At 41.2% G+C, this 16,682-nt stretch overlaps 1 protein-coding gene across 3 annotated transcripts in view; it reads right to left on the bottom strand.

Moving 5' to 3' along the window:
- The window catches only part of Ypel (Yippee-like), a 298,086-nt gene that overhangs the window by 121,122 nt on the left and 160,282 nt on the right, over positions 1 to 16,682 (bottom strand). For 2 of the 3 annotated variants that reach the window (XM_070085485.1, XM_070085484.1), the window contains exon 2: positions 1,306 to 1,358. The exons of the other annotated variant lie outside the window; for it this stretch is intronic. In XM_070085485.1, the coding sequence (XP_069941586.1) occupies positions 1,306 to 1,336 (31 nt within the window). In that variant the 5' untranslated portion in view covers positions 1,337 to 1,358. The remainder of the gene's footprint in view (positions 1 to 1,305; positions 1,359 to 16,682) is intronic. 3 annotated transcript variants of the gene reach the window in all.

Below are 16,682 nucleotides of genomic sequence, written 5' to 3'. Positions count from 1 at the left end.
CACACACACACATACATACATACACACACACACACACACACACACACACACACATACATACATACACACACACACACATACACACACACACACACACACATACATACATACACACACACACACACACACACACACACACACACACACACACACACACACACACATACATACATACACACACACACACACACACACACACACACACACATACATACATACACACACACACACACACACACACACACACACACACACACACACACATACATACACACACATACACACACACAGTATACCAGCAGTGTGCTGCCACCTTCCTCTATGACAGCAACACAGTGGCAGCGAGAGGCGACTGTTTCCATATTTTCTATGTGGATGTATGGGAGAGAGAAAGGGGGGGGGAAGCTTAAGTGGAAAGGACAGGTGGAAAAGGAAAGATGTACAGGGAATATGAGAACGATTAGAAAAGCAGAATGAGTAAAGGAAAAAGTAGGGAAGAGGAAGCGATAGCGAAGAGTGCATATGTTGAAGAGGAAAACTGGGGGGGGGGGGGAGGAAAATGAGAGGTAGGGGAAGATAGAAAGAAGGATACAGAGCCGGGAGGGAGGGAGGAAGGGAGGGACGGAGGGAGGGAAGGAGAGGAGGGAGGGAGGGAGGGAGGGAGGGAGGGAGAGAGAGAGAGGAGGGAGGGAAGGAGAGGAGGGAGGGAGGGAGGGAGAGAGAGGAGGGAGGGAGGGGAGAAGAGAGTTTTGTAAGCTTGTTGCTGTGTGGGTAAGTCACGTGTCTGAGGTGACACTGAAGGATGCCACTGTCGACCTAGTGAAGCCAGCCTGGCTGGGAAGGAGGGAAAGAGGTAAGGAAAGCAGGGAAGGGAAGCAGGGAAGGGAAGAGGGAAGAGGGAAGAGAAGCAGGGAAGAGAAGCAGGGAAGAGAAGCAGGGAAGGGAAGAGGGAAGAGAAGCAGGGAAGAGAAGCAGGGAAGGGAAGAGGGAAGGGAAGCAGGGAAGGAAGAAGGGAGTGAGAGATAGAGGTAAGGGAGCTTTACAATCAGTACCCAGCAACAACAAGACTAACTCCCCATTATTACTTAAACACAGTAGGTATGAGAAGTATCAAGAGTGAAGGAACATTACAGAGTAAACACAAGTGTAGACAATCTTACAGCTACTTATTTACATACCCTAAACACTGGTTCAATTCAGAGTTAGGAGCCCAGATTCCAATTTGCAAAGTGAAAGCTTTCCTTTATTTAAATTTTGTGGCATCCTTATGTGGGTGAGGCTGAGGGGGGGGAGTGTGATATTTACCATTGGAGACCCAAGAAAGATCTTCATCCATTCGACTGATTGAGGCCACCAACCTGTAAGACAGAAACAAGTGTTAATACATTGTGTCTGTGTCTGTGTAACAGAGAAGATCCCAGCAGCAGCTGCCATGAAATCTCTCATAAATGTAATGTCTGGGTGTTGGAACGACGTAGAGTGCTGCGCTTCACCTAATAACTAAGTACACATAGTTACATAAATTATCATACACAGCAGCATATGTGTAGATTATCCTCCAGGATAACCCCAAAAAAAATGTCAAAGTGACTTATTTCCACTGGGGTCCTTGTAATAACTTATTTAAATATTAAAGTTAAAACAGCTAAGTAACCTAAAGTTATTGAGGCACATTATTATAAACACGTAAACAGTTCGTTACCTTTGTAACTTGTTCAGGTATCACAACTTTACGGCCCAGTACATGCACTCATTATGTACCTATGTAATCCTAAGACTACCATCCACACCCTGGGTTCAGGTGCATAATAAATATGTTAAACTAACATTACTATAGTCATAACTAAGCGGTAAACCCACAAGGGTCATACAGCATTTATTTAGACACAGGTACACGTACACATAGTGTAAATTACCTAGAATATCCCCCCTAAAAAATCAGACAAGAGGGCTTATTTTCTCTGTGGTTTATACAGCACTGATTGAGAGTATTGCAGAGTGACACTAAGTGCTGTACCACGGACACGAATGAACTATTTAAGACTGTGATAAATTTACGTTAAGGCAGTAAACAGTTGAAGCGACCAAACTGCAAGATGATGTTTCAGATATTTGTGTAACAGCTGGAAGAGAGAGAGAGAGAGAGAGAGAGAGAGAGAGAGAGAGAGATACTCTCTCGCTCCCTCTACAGGCGAAGATGAGGACTCAATTTTTCACACATTCTCAAAAACAAAAAAGAAATACTTATCTCAAAGAGATGGAAAACACTGAGATAAAACTAAGTACATCAAAGTGTAGGAATGACAGGTTAAGATTAAGACAGTATTAATGTAACTGTGATAAACGTTACACACTCTGTATCTTCACTCAAATACTGATATATATATATATATATATATATATATATATATATATATATATATATATATATAATGCAATCCCTGAATGGGTTACAATGTATATGATGTATATTATGTATATTTAAATAATGTATATTACCTTTTCATATAATTTTATATTGCTTATATTTGCGATAATAGCTAAATTGTAAATATATTGTTTTATATTATTATTTGACTTAGTTACTTTTGTTAGGTAGGATGTAACCTTCATATATTATGTGCTCATAGTTAGTCTTGATTGTCTAACTACTGTAATTATCGCTCATTGCTCGTTACTCTGCCGGCTTCTCTGTTGCTGGGCAGCAACTGTCCACGGAGCTATCACATGATCGAGGGGGGGTGTCCTCACCTCGCCTGAAGTATTCAGTCTGGTCTAGACTCTCTTGGTGGTTGGACGTATTCCTGACAAGTGCCTAACTCTCCCTTATTGGCCCTTGTTGGAAGATCGTCTCTTGTCTCATTATTGTTTTAGGTTCTGGAGACTCTGTTCACAGAACATTGTATAGACTTAGTGATTTTCAATGTTGTACTGAGGTTGTGTGTCTCTTAAGACACTGAGCAACTCAGGTCCTGAGCTGTAATTTCTGACCTAACTTGCACTGGTTTCTGTGTACTGCCACAGTCGGGGATTTTCTTATGCTGAACTTAGATTCAGTAGTATGGGAGTTTTGTGACTTTTGTGGAGGATCTGCTGATGGTCCCTACTTAGTGTCATCATATCATCTCCTTGATCCTGATTCTGTGTCGCAGTTGCTTGTTATATTGCTATTGGTCTTAGCATTTATTTTATTGTTCAAGCAGGCTGTTCTGATTGCCAGTTGGTCAAGAAATTAGTTTATGTGAGGACTTTGTCAGTCACTTGTTTAAGTCTAGTCGAATCGTGAGACACAGCGAACTACTTAGAGCACTTACACACATGCACACAAACTTATTTGTATATTGTATTATTAAATATTAATGTACCAGACGGTACTTAAGACATAAATGTGATATGTTCTTTCAGCACAATAATACTGTACACGAGAGAAGTGATTATTCTAATTTTGATTATTATTAATTTAATTTACTTTAATCTTATACCTCTAGATGTTATTAATAAATTTATTAAATTTTAATTTCTCTAGTTAGTAGCCTACCAGTTGTAATCCTGAAGCACTAATAATTCTTACTGAATTCCATTGGATAATTGGACCAGGATACTGACTACTTGTTACGAAAACCCAGTAACAGGCTGGATGCTAGAAGGGCAGTCCTTTCTAGTATTCACTGGAGATCTCTAAGCTTATTAGAAGTCGCGTTTTTTATAACAATATACAGTGGTCCCCCGCTTTTCGTAGTTCCCGGCAATCGTAAAATTTGCCAATCATAGAGGTATTTTCGTATAAACATGGACTCGCTTTTCATAGGTTGACTCACAAGTCGTAGTTCGTCCGGGACGCGTACCCACGCGTGAGCCAGGGCAGCAGCCAGTCTGGCATTGTTTACCAGTGAGCGAAGGTCCCCTCACGTGCTCCAGCGAAATATTTCATAATATTCCATTTATTTTAGTGCTTGCAAGTACTAAATAAGCTACCATGGCTCCAAAGAAAGCTCCTAGTGCCAAGCCTGTGGTAAAGAAGGTGAGAAATACGATTGAATTTAAGAAAACCATCATTGAACAATATGAAAGTGGTACAAGTGTGGCCGAACTGTCCAGGGTGTATAAGAAACCCTACACAACCTTATGTTTCATAGTGACCAAGAAAAATGAAATAAAGGATGCTGTTGTTGCAAAGGGAGTAACTATGCTGACAAAAATGAGATCACCAGTACTGGAAGAGGTTGAGAAGTTATTATTGGTGTGGATAAATGAGAAAAAATTAGCAGGAGATACTCTTATGACTTCGTTTATTTGTGAAAAGGCTAGGCAGTTGCATGAAGATTTGGTAAAGAAACTGCCTGCAAATAGTGGTGGAGTGAATTTAAGACCAGCAAAGGCTGGTTTGAGAGATTTAAGAACCGTACTGGCATACACAGTGTGGTAAGGCATGGTGAGGCTGCCAGTTCAGGCCACAAGGCGGCTGAAAAATATGTGCATGAATTCCAGGATTACATAGAGGCTGAAGGACTGAAACCTGAACAAGTGTTCATTTGTAACGAAACAGGCCTCTTTTGGAAGAAAATGCCAAAGAGGACCTTCATTACACAAGAGGAAAAGGCAATGCCAGGACACAAGCCTATGAAAGACAGGCTGACGCTAATGTTCTGTGCTAATGCTAGTGGGGATTTCAAAGTGAAGCCATTACTAGTGTACCATTCTGAAAATCCCAGAGTGTTCAGGAAAAACAATGTTATGAAGCGTAAATTGTGTGTGTTTTGGAAATCTAATAGTAAGGCATGGGTCACGAGGGAAATTTTCGTCGAGTGGTTCAATGAAGTGTTTGGCCCTAGTGTGAAGGAGTATCTCCTGGAAAAGAAATTGGATCTCAAGTGCCTGCTAGTAATGGACAATGCACCTGCTCATCCTCCAAACTTGGATGACCTAATTTTCGAGGAGTTTGGGTTCATCACAGTAAAGTTCTTGCCCCCGAATACCACTCCTCTCCTGCAACCCATGGACCAGCAGGTTATTGCAAACTTTAAAAAACTCTACACAAAAGCAATGTTTCACAGGTGCTTGACTGTGACCACAGACACTCACTTGACCCTAAGGGAATTTTGGAGAGAACACTTCAGCATCCTCCACTGCATAACCCTTATAGGTATGGCTTGGGAGGGAGTGACTACCAGGACTTTGAACTCTGCCTGGAGAAAATTGTGGCCAGATTGTGTCGACAAGAGGGATTTTGAAGAATTTGGGACTGACCCTAATGAGCCTATGTCTGTTATAAAATCAATTGTGGCACTGGGGAGTTCCATGGGGTTGGATGTGAGTTTGGAGGATGTGGAAGAATTGGTGGAAGACCACAATGAAGAGCTCACCACTGAGGAGCTGCAAGAGCTTCAGCAGGAAGAGCAACACATCGCAGCTCAGAATCTTGCTGCAGAGGAGGAGGAAGAGAGATGGAAGAAGGTGCCTTCTTCAGAAATTAAAGAGATTTTTACTATGTGGGGTAAGATGGAAAGCTTTATGGAGAAACATCACCCTAACAAGGTTGTTGCAAGCCAGGTTGGCAACATGTAGTGACAAAGTCTTGGGCCATTTTAGGGAAGTGTTAAAGAGATGCCAGAAACAGAGCTCTCTCCACAGTTATTTTGTGAGACAGGACTCCAATGACTCTCAAGGTGGTCCTAGTGGCATTAAGAAACAGAGAAGAGAAGCAACCCCAGAAAAGCAAATGGTACCTGAGGTGTTGATGGAAGGGGATTCCCCTTCCAAACTATAAACAATCCACTCTCTCTCCTCCTCCAGTCTCCCATACACTAAGAAGAATCTCCAATAAAGGTAAGTGTTATGCTGTTAATGTTTCATTCATCATTTCCCATTGTATTGTTTATGTACTACATGCATATTTCATGTTAAAAATTTCTTTGTTTTAATACTTCTGGGTATCAAGAACGGATTAATTGTATTTACATTATTTCTTATGGGGAAAATTGATTCGTAAATCGTAAATTTCGTTTATAGTAACGGCTCCCGGAACGGATTAATTATGAACAACGAGGGACCACTGTATATATATTTATATATTTATATGTCGTGCCGAATAGGCAAAATTGGTCGATTAGCAAGAACTCATTTAAAATTAAGTCATTTCTAAAACTTTCTTTTATACGTTTAAAGATATATTTGTGGAAAATACTGTATATATTTTCCAGAAATTCAGTATTTATAGGTAAATAGATGGTCATACTGTATTTAATAATATTTATGTCATAGAAAACGGAAAGCCTGCATCTGCGCAGATGAGACTCGCCATCTTGGTTTTGAATTGAACAGAACGTTAGAGTGAATGGGAAGAATTTTTCGTGCTCCAGAGGTTAAAATTGGGCTGACACCTCTCAAATAGGAGGCGAAATTGGTGGATGTGCATTCCTGCATAACTTGAGATATCAGAGGACTGGACAAGACAGCTCCAGGAACCTCAGATAAGCTCTCTAGATTTGTGTGTAATTCTGGCCAGCATTATTTTCATAGATTTAGTTAGAGTGAGGTTTTCTGAGTATGATACCCATTAATCTCCAGTCAAATTGGTGAGTGATATTAAGATATATTTTCCTTCTGTTATGTAATTGTGTAATATAACCATTTATTATTTTTAATATACAGTCCACAAATTTATATATTTACCAACATTCCTGGTATACATATATTTCATTTAATAGGTCCAGAGCAACTTGTGGATATGACAGTGGTAGGTATCGAAGGGGGACAATTTTTACGACCTAGGTGTCCCAAATTCCTACTTGTCTAACTGATAAATAATAATTATCTTTGTTCATTTACTGTTATGTATATAATGATACATTCAGCTAAATGCAATTTTCCACATTTAATTAGCCGTTGGTCCTTCGAACCGGATGTAATTAGTGAAGTCATTAATTAGTTAATTACTTAATAATTATATGTGAAATGACAGAAGGAGGTGGATGTTAAGTTCACAAATTTACTTAATGTGTAGTGGATTATAATAATTACAATATTAATTTTGATAAGCCAAGCTCAAGTCTGGCAAAGTTTATATTTATTTGTATAATACTAATTTGATAAGACAATTCTGGCCAAGATAATATCAGTGTATGTGTAATTGATAAGACAAGTGTGGATAAAGATTATATTGTGTATAATATTAATTTTGCTATGCCAAATTCTGGCAAGGATTTATATTTGTATAATATTAATTTGATAAGCCAATTTTGGCCAAGATTTATATCAGTGTAAGTGTAATTGATAAGCCATGTGTAGCTAATTATTAATGTGTATATTAATTTTGCTATGCCAAATTCTGGCAAGGATTTATTACTTTGTATAATATTAATTTTGATAAGCCAAGTTTGTATTAATGTACATTTAAAATTTATATTATACATGTAATTGCTAAGCTCAAGTAGCTAGGATTTATTCAAAGGTAAGTTGTATTATTTACCTTTATAAAGTGCATAATTTAGTACATAATCAGTGTTATTAAGTTGAATTTAATACATTGCATCATGGCTGAAAATGAGGAAATTAATATAGAATACAAACATATGGAATATAGAACAAAGAAAGCATCTCTGCAAGCTAGAAAGGGTCATGTAACAAAAGCATACAATAAATGTTTGGAATTAATGAATCAAGAAACTGTGAATACTGATGATTTAAAATTGTATTTAGATGCTTTAGGTAATAGATATCGTTCATACAAATTATATTACAGCAAATATGAAGGAGATTTATTAGTAAACTGTGTAGATGAGACTGAAATATATCTCATCATTAATCAGTATTATGAATTAGAAGAAAAGATTCTTTCTTGTAAAAGTCAGGCCTTGAATAAATTAAAATGTGTAAACCAGGCAATTAATCAGTCTGCTCCAACAAATAATATGTCTTTGCCAAAACTCCCAGAACTATGTTTACCTGTGTTTAATCCTGGTGAAAATTGGGAGGAATTTTGGTCAATTTTTAAAGCAGCTGTGCATGGCAGGAGTGACCTAGCCTGTGTAACTAAATTATTTTACCTCAAAGGACAGGTAAGAGGAGATGCTTACATACTCATACAAGCCTTTCCCAATGTAGATGACTCTTACAAGGAAGCAGTTGACTTGTTGAAGGTCACTTATGGTAATATAGAACAAAGTAGGTTGGATCTAGTGAATATCATTGTTAATTTAAAATCTCCAGATCACACTTACAAAGGTTTACAGCAGTTTAGAGTTAAACTGGAGAGCACTCTCAAAACTTTAAGTAATAAATATAATCTGAAGGAATCAGACTGGTTATTGAGTGCCATAGTACAGAATAAATTCAGCTGTAAAACACTTGAATGACTCTCAAACAAATATCACAAGAGTTATTTTGGTCTGGAGGAAATAAGACTAGGTCTACAAGAATTAATTGTGCAGTTGCAGACCAGCCAACTAACTCATTTTAAAGATGCAACACATAATAACTCTGAGGTATCTGTCAAGTTTCACAAAGGGAATAATTATCCCAATGGTAATAATCAAAATTCATTTCCTAAAAATAGTTGTATAGGTGCATATCAAGTAGCAGGAATCAGAAATAATGATTCTCCACAAGGTAAGAAGAATAAGTACCCTCCTAAGAGTAGCCCAGTTAATAAGAAACCAGTCAAAGAAAAGAGAGATTGTCTCTTCTGCAAGGGTACTCATTTTTCTAAGAATTGCAATGCATACAATTCATGGAATGATAAAGTTGAAAGATTGGAGGAACTTGACAGATGTATCAGATGTTTGGGTAATCACAATGTAAAGGATTGTTATGCCAAATTAAACTTCTGTTATCAATGTCACAAAGGAAGACACCATATAGTCATGTGTAAAGGTCTATATGTTAATGTTGATAATGATAATGTTGACAATCCTGAGACAACAGTGGCTAATGTAAAAATTGCTGCTAATATTAATAATAATGGTTTTGCTGAAGTAGCCTTACCTGTGTTACAGGTAAAAATTGATGATAAAAGGCATAAATAAAAAAAAATGTAACTGCATTATTGGACCAGGGATCCCAACGTACTTTCATAAAACGTAAATGTCTTGATGGTATGAAAGTACAGATGGGAGATCCCACAACTTTAAAATTATCTGGTTTTCTCTTGGATAAAAGGGCTCAATTGTATGACACTGTTTATGTAACTGTCAGGTTGGACAATGAGAAAAAACGTGTTAATGCAGTAATTGTAGATAGACTTCCAGAGAAAATATCTACAGTAGGGCTTAGTAAAGCTACAGAAAGACTCTCACATAATGTAAATTTGCAAAGTGCAAATATGCCTCTGAGAGAATGGACTACTAGTTCATCCAAATTAAAGGACAAAATAAGTAAAGATTTCCCTGGAGATGAAGTACCAAAATGTAGTAATGTATTGGGATTAACTTGGGATACTGAGAGAGATTTGTTAATGTTAAAACCTAATAATTACAGTATGCCCAATAAATTAACTAAGCGAGTTTTGCTTGCTGAAGTTTCCAAATGTTTTGATCCACTAGGTTTAGTGTCACCCCTTACTATAAGAGGGAAATTATTAATTCAGGAAGCATGGAAACTTAAATGTGCTTGGGATGAAATTCTACCTGAGGAATTCATTAACAGGTGGGATGAATTAATTGGTGATTATGAGAAAATTCCAATGTTGGAGTTCCCATGCCAGGTGGCCAATCCAAATGGGAAAAATGTACTCCACATCTTTTGTGATGCTTCAAAATTGGCATATGGAGCAGTTGCTTACCTATAATGTAATAGTGTTATTTCTCTTATGTCTAAGGCTAAAGTGTCTCCAATTAAATCACGTACCTTACCTCAGTTGGAATTAACAGCCATTCATGTAGGTGTCAAATTAGCTAATTATATAAGAAATAAGTTGCAGGAGATAAATATTAGCGACACTGTAATTTGGTCTGATAATGAGGTATCCTTACAATGGATTCGTAATGGAAACAGTAAAATTGTGTACGTACAAAACAGAGTCGCTGAAATTAATCAGATGCAAGAGAAGTATAATAGTTTGGGTCAGCATATGTTAACATTTAATCATATACCAGGTGAGGAGAATCCAGCTGATTTCTTGTCTTGAGGTTTACCTTATGCTAAATTTGTAAATGCTGTATCATGGTTTAAAGGACCGAGCTGGTTGGTAAATAAAGTTAATTGGCCTGTACAAAAGGCGTATATTGCTCCTGTTGAAATTACTGTGACCACCGCTTCAATAGTTTGTCCTTCCTTAGCCATTGATATAAATAGGTATTCTACTTTACCCAAACTAATCAATATAACTAAGTTGGTGTTTAAATTTCTAAACAAGATGAATATTTCATTTAAGTTTTCACATCCTCTTGAATATTGGATAAAGAGGGTACAGGAGGAAATCTATGGAAGTGAGATTAAATTGATGATGGAAAGAAAAATTGTGAAAGGTTCCATAATAGAGAAATTGGGGCTGTATTTAGAGAACAATGTAATTAGGTGCAGAGGTAGGTTACAAAATGCTGAATTGGGTGATTATGCTAAACACCCTATCTTACTGCCCAAAACTCATCATCTAACAAATTTAATTGTTCTTAATGCCCATAAAAATGTAATGCATGGTGGGGTACAAGATACCTTAAATTGTATTAGGGAAACTTTCTGGATTCCACAAGGACGGCAAATTGTAAAATGGGTGATTAAATCTTGTGTAATATGTCGCCGTGTGGATGCCAGATCCTATCTGTACCCAGGTCCTCCACCATTGTCAAATGAGCAATTTGAGTCTTTTAGCAACGAACTCCGGCCGGCCGCAGTGTGGAAAATATTGTATATATTTTCCAGAAATTCAGTATTTATATGGAAATAGATGGCCATACTGTATTTAATAATATTTATGTCATAGAAAACGGAAAGCCTGCGTCTGCGCAGACGAGACTCGCCATCTTGGTTTTGAATTGAACAGAACGTTAGAGTGAATGGGAAGAATTTTTCGTGCTCTACAGGTTAAAATTGTGTTGACACCTCTCAAATAGGAGGCGAAATTGGTGGATGTGCATTCCTGCATAACTTGAGATATCAGACGACTGGACAAGACAGCTCCAGGAACCTCAGATAAGCTCTCTAGATTTGTGTGTAATTCTGGCCAGCAATATTTTCATAGATTTAGTTAGAGTGAAGTTTTCTGAGTATGATACACATTAATCTCCTGTCAAATTGGTGAGTGATATTAAGATATATTTTCCTTCTGTTATGTAATCGTGTATATATATAACCATTTATTATTTTTAATATACAGTCCACAAATTTATATATTTACCAACATTCCTGGTGTATGTATATTTCATTTAATTAATAGGTCCAGAGCAACTTGTGGTTATGACAGTGGTAGGTATCGAAGGGGGACATTTTTTGCGACCTAGGTGTCTCAAATTCCTACTTGTCTAACTGATAAATAATAATTATCTTTGTTCATTTACTGTTCTGTATATAATGATACATTCAGCTAAATGCAATTTTCCACAATATTTTTTTCATTACGTTAATGTAAAAATTAAAAAATTTGTACCAAAAGAACCTTAGAAAACTTACCTAACTTTATTATAACAAACGTAAATTAATTTAATTTAATATATGCCAAACTTGGCGAATAGGTGGAACCCACTTCAAAATTTGACTTTTCTCCCATGTTTTTTTTTTACAGACTGATAAGATCTATTTTTTCACTGGCAGTAATGCAAAATTATTATAATTAAAAAGAAGTGCTAAACCCACTAGGATCATACAGCGCTGTGTAACGTAAAAAAATATTCTTTGACCAAACCTAACTTAGAAACCTAACTTAACCTAGGATTTTAAGCCTAATTCAACCATATACATTATTGATCAGTTTAAATTTATTTAATATTAATTCAAAATCAACAATATATATTTTTTCAGTTATGTTCAGCTTGATTTTAGCAGATTTACTGCATATGTAAGTCCACTCTGCCTACTCGGCACACAACAATCTTGCTATTTAGGCCTAACTCGCCAGTTTGGCAAATTATGAACCACATATGTGTCATATGGTTTAAATATGTTATGGATACAGGAGACATACCAGAGCCGTTAACAACCTCTGAAACAACCCCAGGCCAGCAAGGTGGACACAGGTGTCATTATCAACCTCTGACACAACCCCAGGCCAGCAAGGTGGACACAGGTGTCATTAACAACTCCTGACACAACCCCAGGCCAGCAAGGTGGACACAGGTGTCATTAACAACCTCTGACACAACCCCAGGCCAGCAAGGTGAACACAGGTGTCATTAACAACTCCTGACACAACCCCAGGCCAGCAAGGTGGACACAGGTGTCATTAACAACTCCTGACACAACCCCAGGCCAGCAAGGTGGACACAGGTGTCATTAACAACTCCTGACACAACCCCAGGCCAGCAAGGTGGACACAGGTGTCATTAACAACAACTGACACAACCCCAGGCCAGCAAGGTAGGCACAGGTGTCATTAACAACCTCTGACACAACCCCAGGACAGCAAGGTGGACACAGGTGTCATTAACAACACCTGACAACCCCAGGCCAGCAAGGTGGACACAGGTGCCATTAACAACCCCTGACACAAGCCCAGGCCAGCAAGGTGGACACAGGTGTCATTAACAACACCTGACACAACCGCAGGACAGCAAGGTAGACACAGGTGTCATTAACAACCCCTGACACAACCCCAGGCCAGCAAGGTGGACACAGGTGTCATTAACAACACCTGACACAACCGCAGGACAGCAAGGTAGACACAGGTGTCATTAACAACCCCTGACACAACCCCAGGCCAGCAAGGTGGACGCAGGTGTCATTGACAACCCCTGACACAACCCCAGGCCAGCAAGATGGACACAGGTGTCATTAAGAACCAGTGACACAAACCCAGGGGGGCAAGGTGGACGCAGGTGTCATTAACAACCCCTGACACAACCCCAGGCCAGCAAGGTGGACACAGGTGTCATTAACAACCAGTGACACAACCCCAGGCCAGCAAGGTGGACAAAGGTGTCATTAACAACCCCTGACACAACCCCAGGCCAGGAAGGTGGACACAGGTGTCAGTCACAGCCCCTGACACAACCCCAGGCCAGCAAGGTGGACACAGGTGTCATTCACAACCCCTGACACAACCCCAGGCCAGCAAGGTGAACACAGGTGTCATTCACAACCCCTGACACAACCCCAGGCCAGCAAGGTGGACACAGGTGTCATTAAGAACCAGTGACACAACCCCAGGACAGCAAAGTGGACACAGGTGTCATTAACAACACCTGACACAACCCCAGGACAGCAAGGTGGACACAGGTGTCATTAACAACACCTGACACAACCCCAGGCCAGCAAGGTGGACACAGGTGTCATTAAGAAACAGTGACACAACCCCAGGACAGCAAGGTGGACACAAGTGTCATTAACAACACCTGACACAACCCTAGGACAGCAAGGTGGACAAAGGTGTCATTAAGAACCAGTGACACAACCCCAGGACACCAAGGTGGACACAGGTGTCATTAAGAACACCTGACACAACCCCAGGACAGCAAGGTGGACACAGGTGTCATTCACAACCCCTGGCACAACCCCAGGCCAGCAAGGTGGACACAGGTGTCATTAAGAAACAGTGACACAACCCCAGGCCATCAAGGCAGACACATTTGTCATTAAGAACCAGTGACACAACCCCAGGCCAGCAAGGTGGACACAGGTGTCATTAACAACACCTGACAACCCCAGGACAGGAACGTAGACAGGTGTCATTAAGAACCAGTGACACAACCCCAGGCCAGCAAGGTGAACACAGGTGTCATTCACAACCCCTGACACAACCCCACGCCAGCAAGGTAGACACAGGTGTCATTAAGAACCAGTGACACAACCCCAAGCCAGCAAGGTGGATACAGGTTTCATTAACAACACCTGACACAACCCCAGGACAGCAAGATGGACACATGTGTCATTAACAACACCTGACACAACCCCAGGACAGCAAGGTTTACACAGGTGTCATTAAGAACCAGTGACACAACCCCAGGACAGCAAGGTGGACACAGTTGTCATTAACAACCCCTGACACAACTCCAGGCCACCAAGGTGGACACAGGTGTCATTAAGAACCAGTGACACAACCCCAGGACAGCAAGGTGGACACAGGTGTCATTAACAACCAGTGTCACAACCCCAGGCCAGCAAGGTGGACAAAAGTGTCATTCACAACCCTTTACACAACCCCAGGCCAGCAAGATGTATACAGGTGTCATTAAGAGCCAGTGACACAACCACAGGACAGCAAGGTGGACACAGGTGTCATTAATAACCAGTGACACAACCCCAGGACAGCAAGGTAGACACAGGTGTCATTAGCAACACCTGACACAACCCCAGGACAGCAAGGTGGACACAGGTGTCATTAAGAACCAGTGACACAACCCCAGGACAGCAAGGTAGACACAGGTGTCATTAACAACCCCTGAGAGAACCTCAGGCCAGCAAGGTGGACAGAAGTGTCATTAAGAACCAGTGACACAACCCCAGGACGGCAAGGTGGACACAGGTGTCATTAAGAACCAGTGACACAACCCAAGGCCAGCAAGGTGGACACAGGTGTCAGTAACAACACCTGACACAACCCCAGGACAGCAAGGTGGATACAGGTGTCATTAAGAACCAGTGACACAACCCCAGGCCAGCAAGCTGGACACAGGTGTCATTAACAACACCTGACACAACCCCAGGACAGCAAGGTGGACACAGGTGTCATTAAGAACCAGTGACACAACCCCAGGCCAGCAAGGTGGACACAGGTGTCCTTAACACGTGACACAACCCCAGGACAGCAAGGTGGACACAGGTGTCATTATGAACCAGTGACACAACCCCAGGACTGAAAGGTGGACACAGGTGTCATTAACAACCCCTGACACAACCCCAGGCCAGCAAGGTGGACACAGGTGTCATTAACAACCAGTGTCACAACCCAAGGCCAGCAAGGTGGACAAGTGTCATTCACAACCCTTTACACAACCCCAGGCCAGCAAGATGTATACAGGTGTCATTAAGAGCCAGTGACACAACCACAGGACAGCAAGGTGGACACAGGTGTCATTAATAACCAGTGACACAACCCCAGGACAGCAAGGTAGACACAGGTGTCATTAACAACACCTGACACAACCCCAGGACAGCAAGGTGGACACAGGTGTCATTAAGAACCAGTGACACAACCCCAGGACAGCAAGGTAGACACAGGTGTCATTAACAACCCCTGATAGAACCTCAGGCCAGCAAGGTGGACAGAAGTGTCATTAAGAACCAGTGACACAACCCCAGGACGGCAAGGTGGACACAGGTGTCATTAAGAACCAGTGACACAACCCAAGGCCAGCAAGGTGGACACAGGTGTCATTAACAACACCTGACACAACCCCAGGACAGCAAGGTGGATACAGGTGTCATTAAGAACCAGTGACACAACCCCAGGCCAGCAAGCTGGACACATGTGTCATTAACAACACCTGACACAACCCCAGGACAGCAAGGTGGACACAGGTGTCATTAAGAACCAGTGACACAACCCCAGGCCAGCAAGGTGGACACAGGTGTCCTTAACACGTGACACAACCCCAGGACAGCAAGGTGGACACAGGTGTCATTATGAACCAGTGACACAACCCCAGGACTGAAAGGTGGACACAGGTGTCATTAACAACCCCTGACACAACCCCAGGCCAGCAAGGTGGACACAGGTGTCATTAACAACCAGTGTCACAACCCAAGGCCAGCAAGGTGGACAAAAGTGTCATTCACAACCCTTTACACAACCCCAGGCCAGCAAGATGTATACAGGTGTCATTAAGAGCCAGTGACACAACCACAGGACAGCAAGGTGGACACAGGTGTCATTAATAACCAGTGACACAACCCCAGGACAGCAAGGTGGACACAGGTGTCATTAACAACCAGTGTCACAACCCAAGGCCAGCAAGGTGGACAAAAGTGTCATTCACAACCCTTTACACAACCCCAGGCCAGCAAGATGTATACAGGTGTCATTAAGAGCCAGTGACACAACCACAGGACAGCAAGGTGGACACAGGTGTCATTAATAACCAGTGACACAACCCCAGGACAGCAAGGTAGACACAGGTGTCATTAACAACACCTGACACAACCCCAGGACAGCAAGGTGGACACAGGTGTCATTAAGAACCAGTGACACAACCCCAGGACAGCAAGGTAGACACAGGTGTCATTAACAACCCCTGATAGAACCTCAGGCCAGCAAGGTGGACAGAAGTGTCATTAAGAACCAGTGACACAACCCCAGGACGGCAAGGTGGACACAGGTGTCATTAAGAACCAGTGACACAACCCAAGGCCAGCAAGGTGGACACAGGTGTCATTAACAACACCTGACACAACCCCAGGACAGCAAGGTGGATACAGGTGTCATTAAGAACCAGTGACACAACCCCAGGCCAGCAAGCTGGACACAGGTGTCATTAACAACACCTGACACAACCCCAGGACAGCAAGGTGGACACAGGTGTCATTAAGAACCAGTGACACAACCCCAGGCCAGCAAGGTGGACACAGGTGTCCTTAACACGTGACACAACCCCAGG

The sequence above is a fragment of the Cherax quadricarinatus genome, chromosome 16 (assembly GCF_038502225.1).
Source record: "Cherax quadricarinatus isolate ZL_2023a chromosome 16, ASM3850222v1, whole genome shotgun sequence".
Lineage (NCBI taxonomy): Eukaryota > Metazoa > Arthropoda > Malacostraca > Decapoda > Parastacidae > Cherax > Cherax quadricarinatus.
This window is presented reverse-complemented; position numbering and strand designations above follow the sequence as displayed.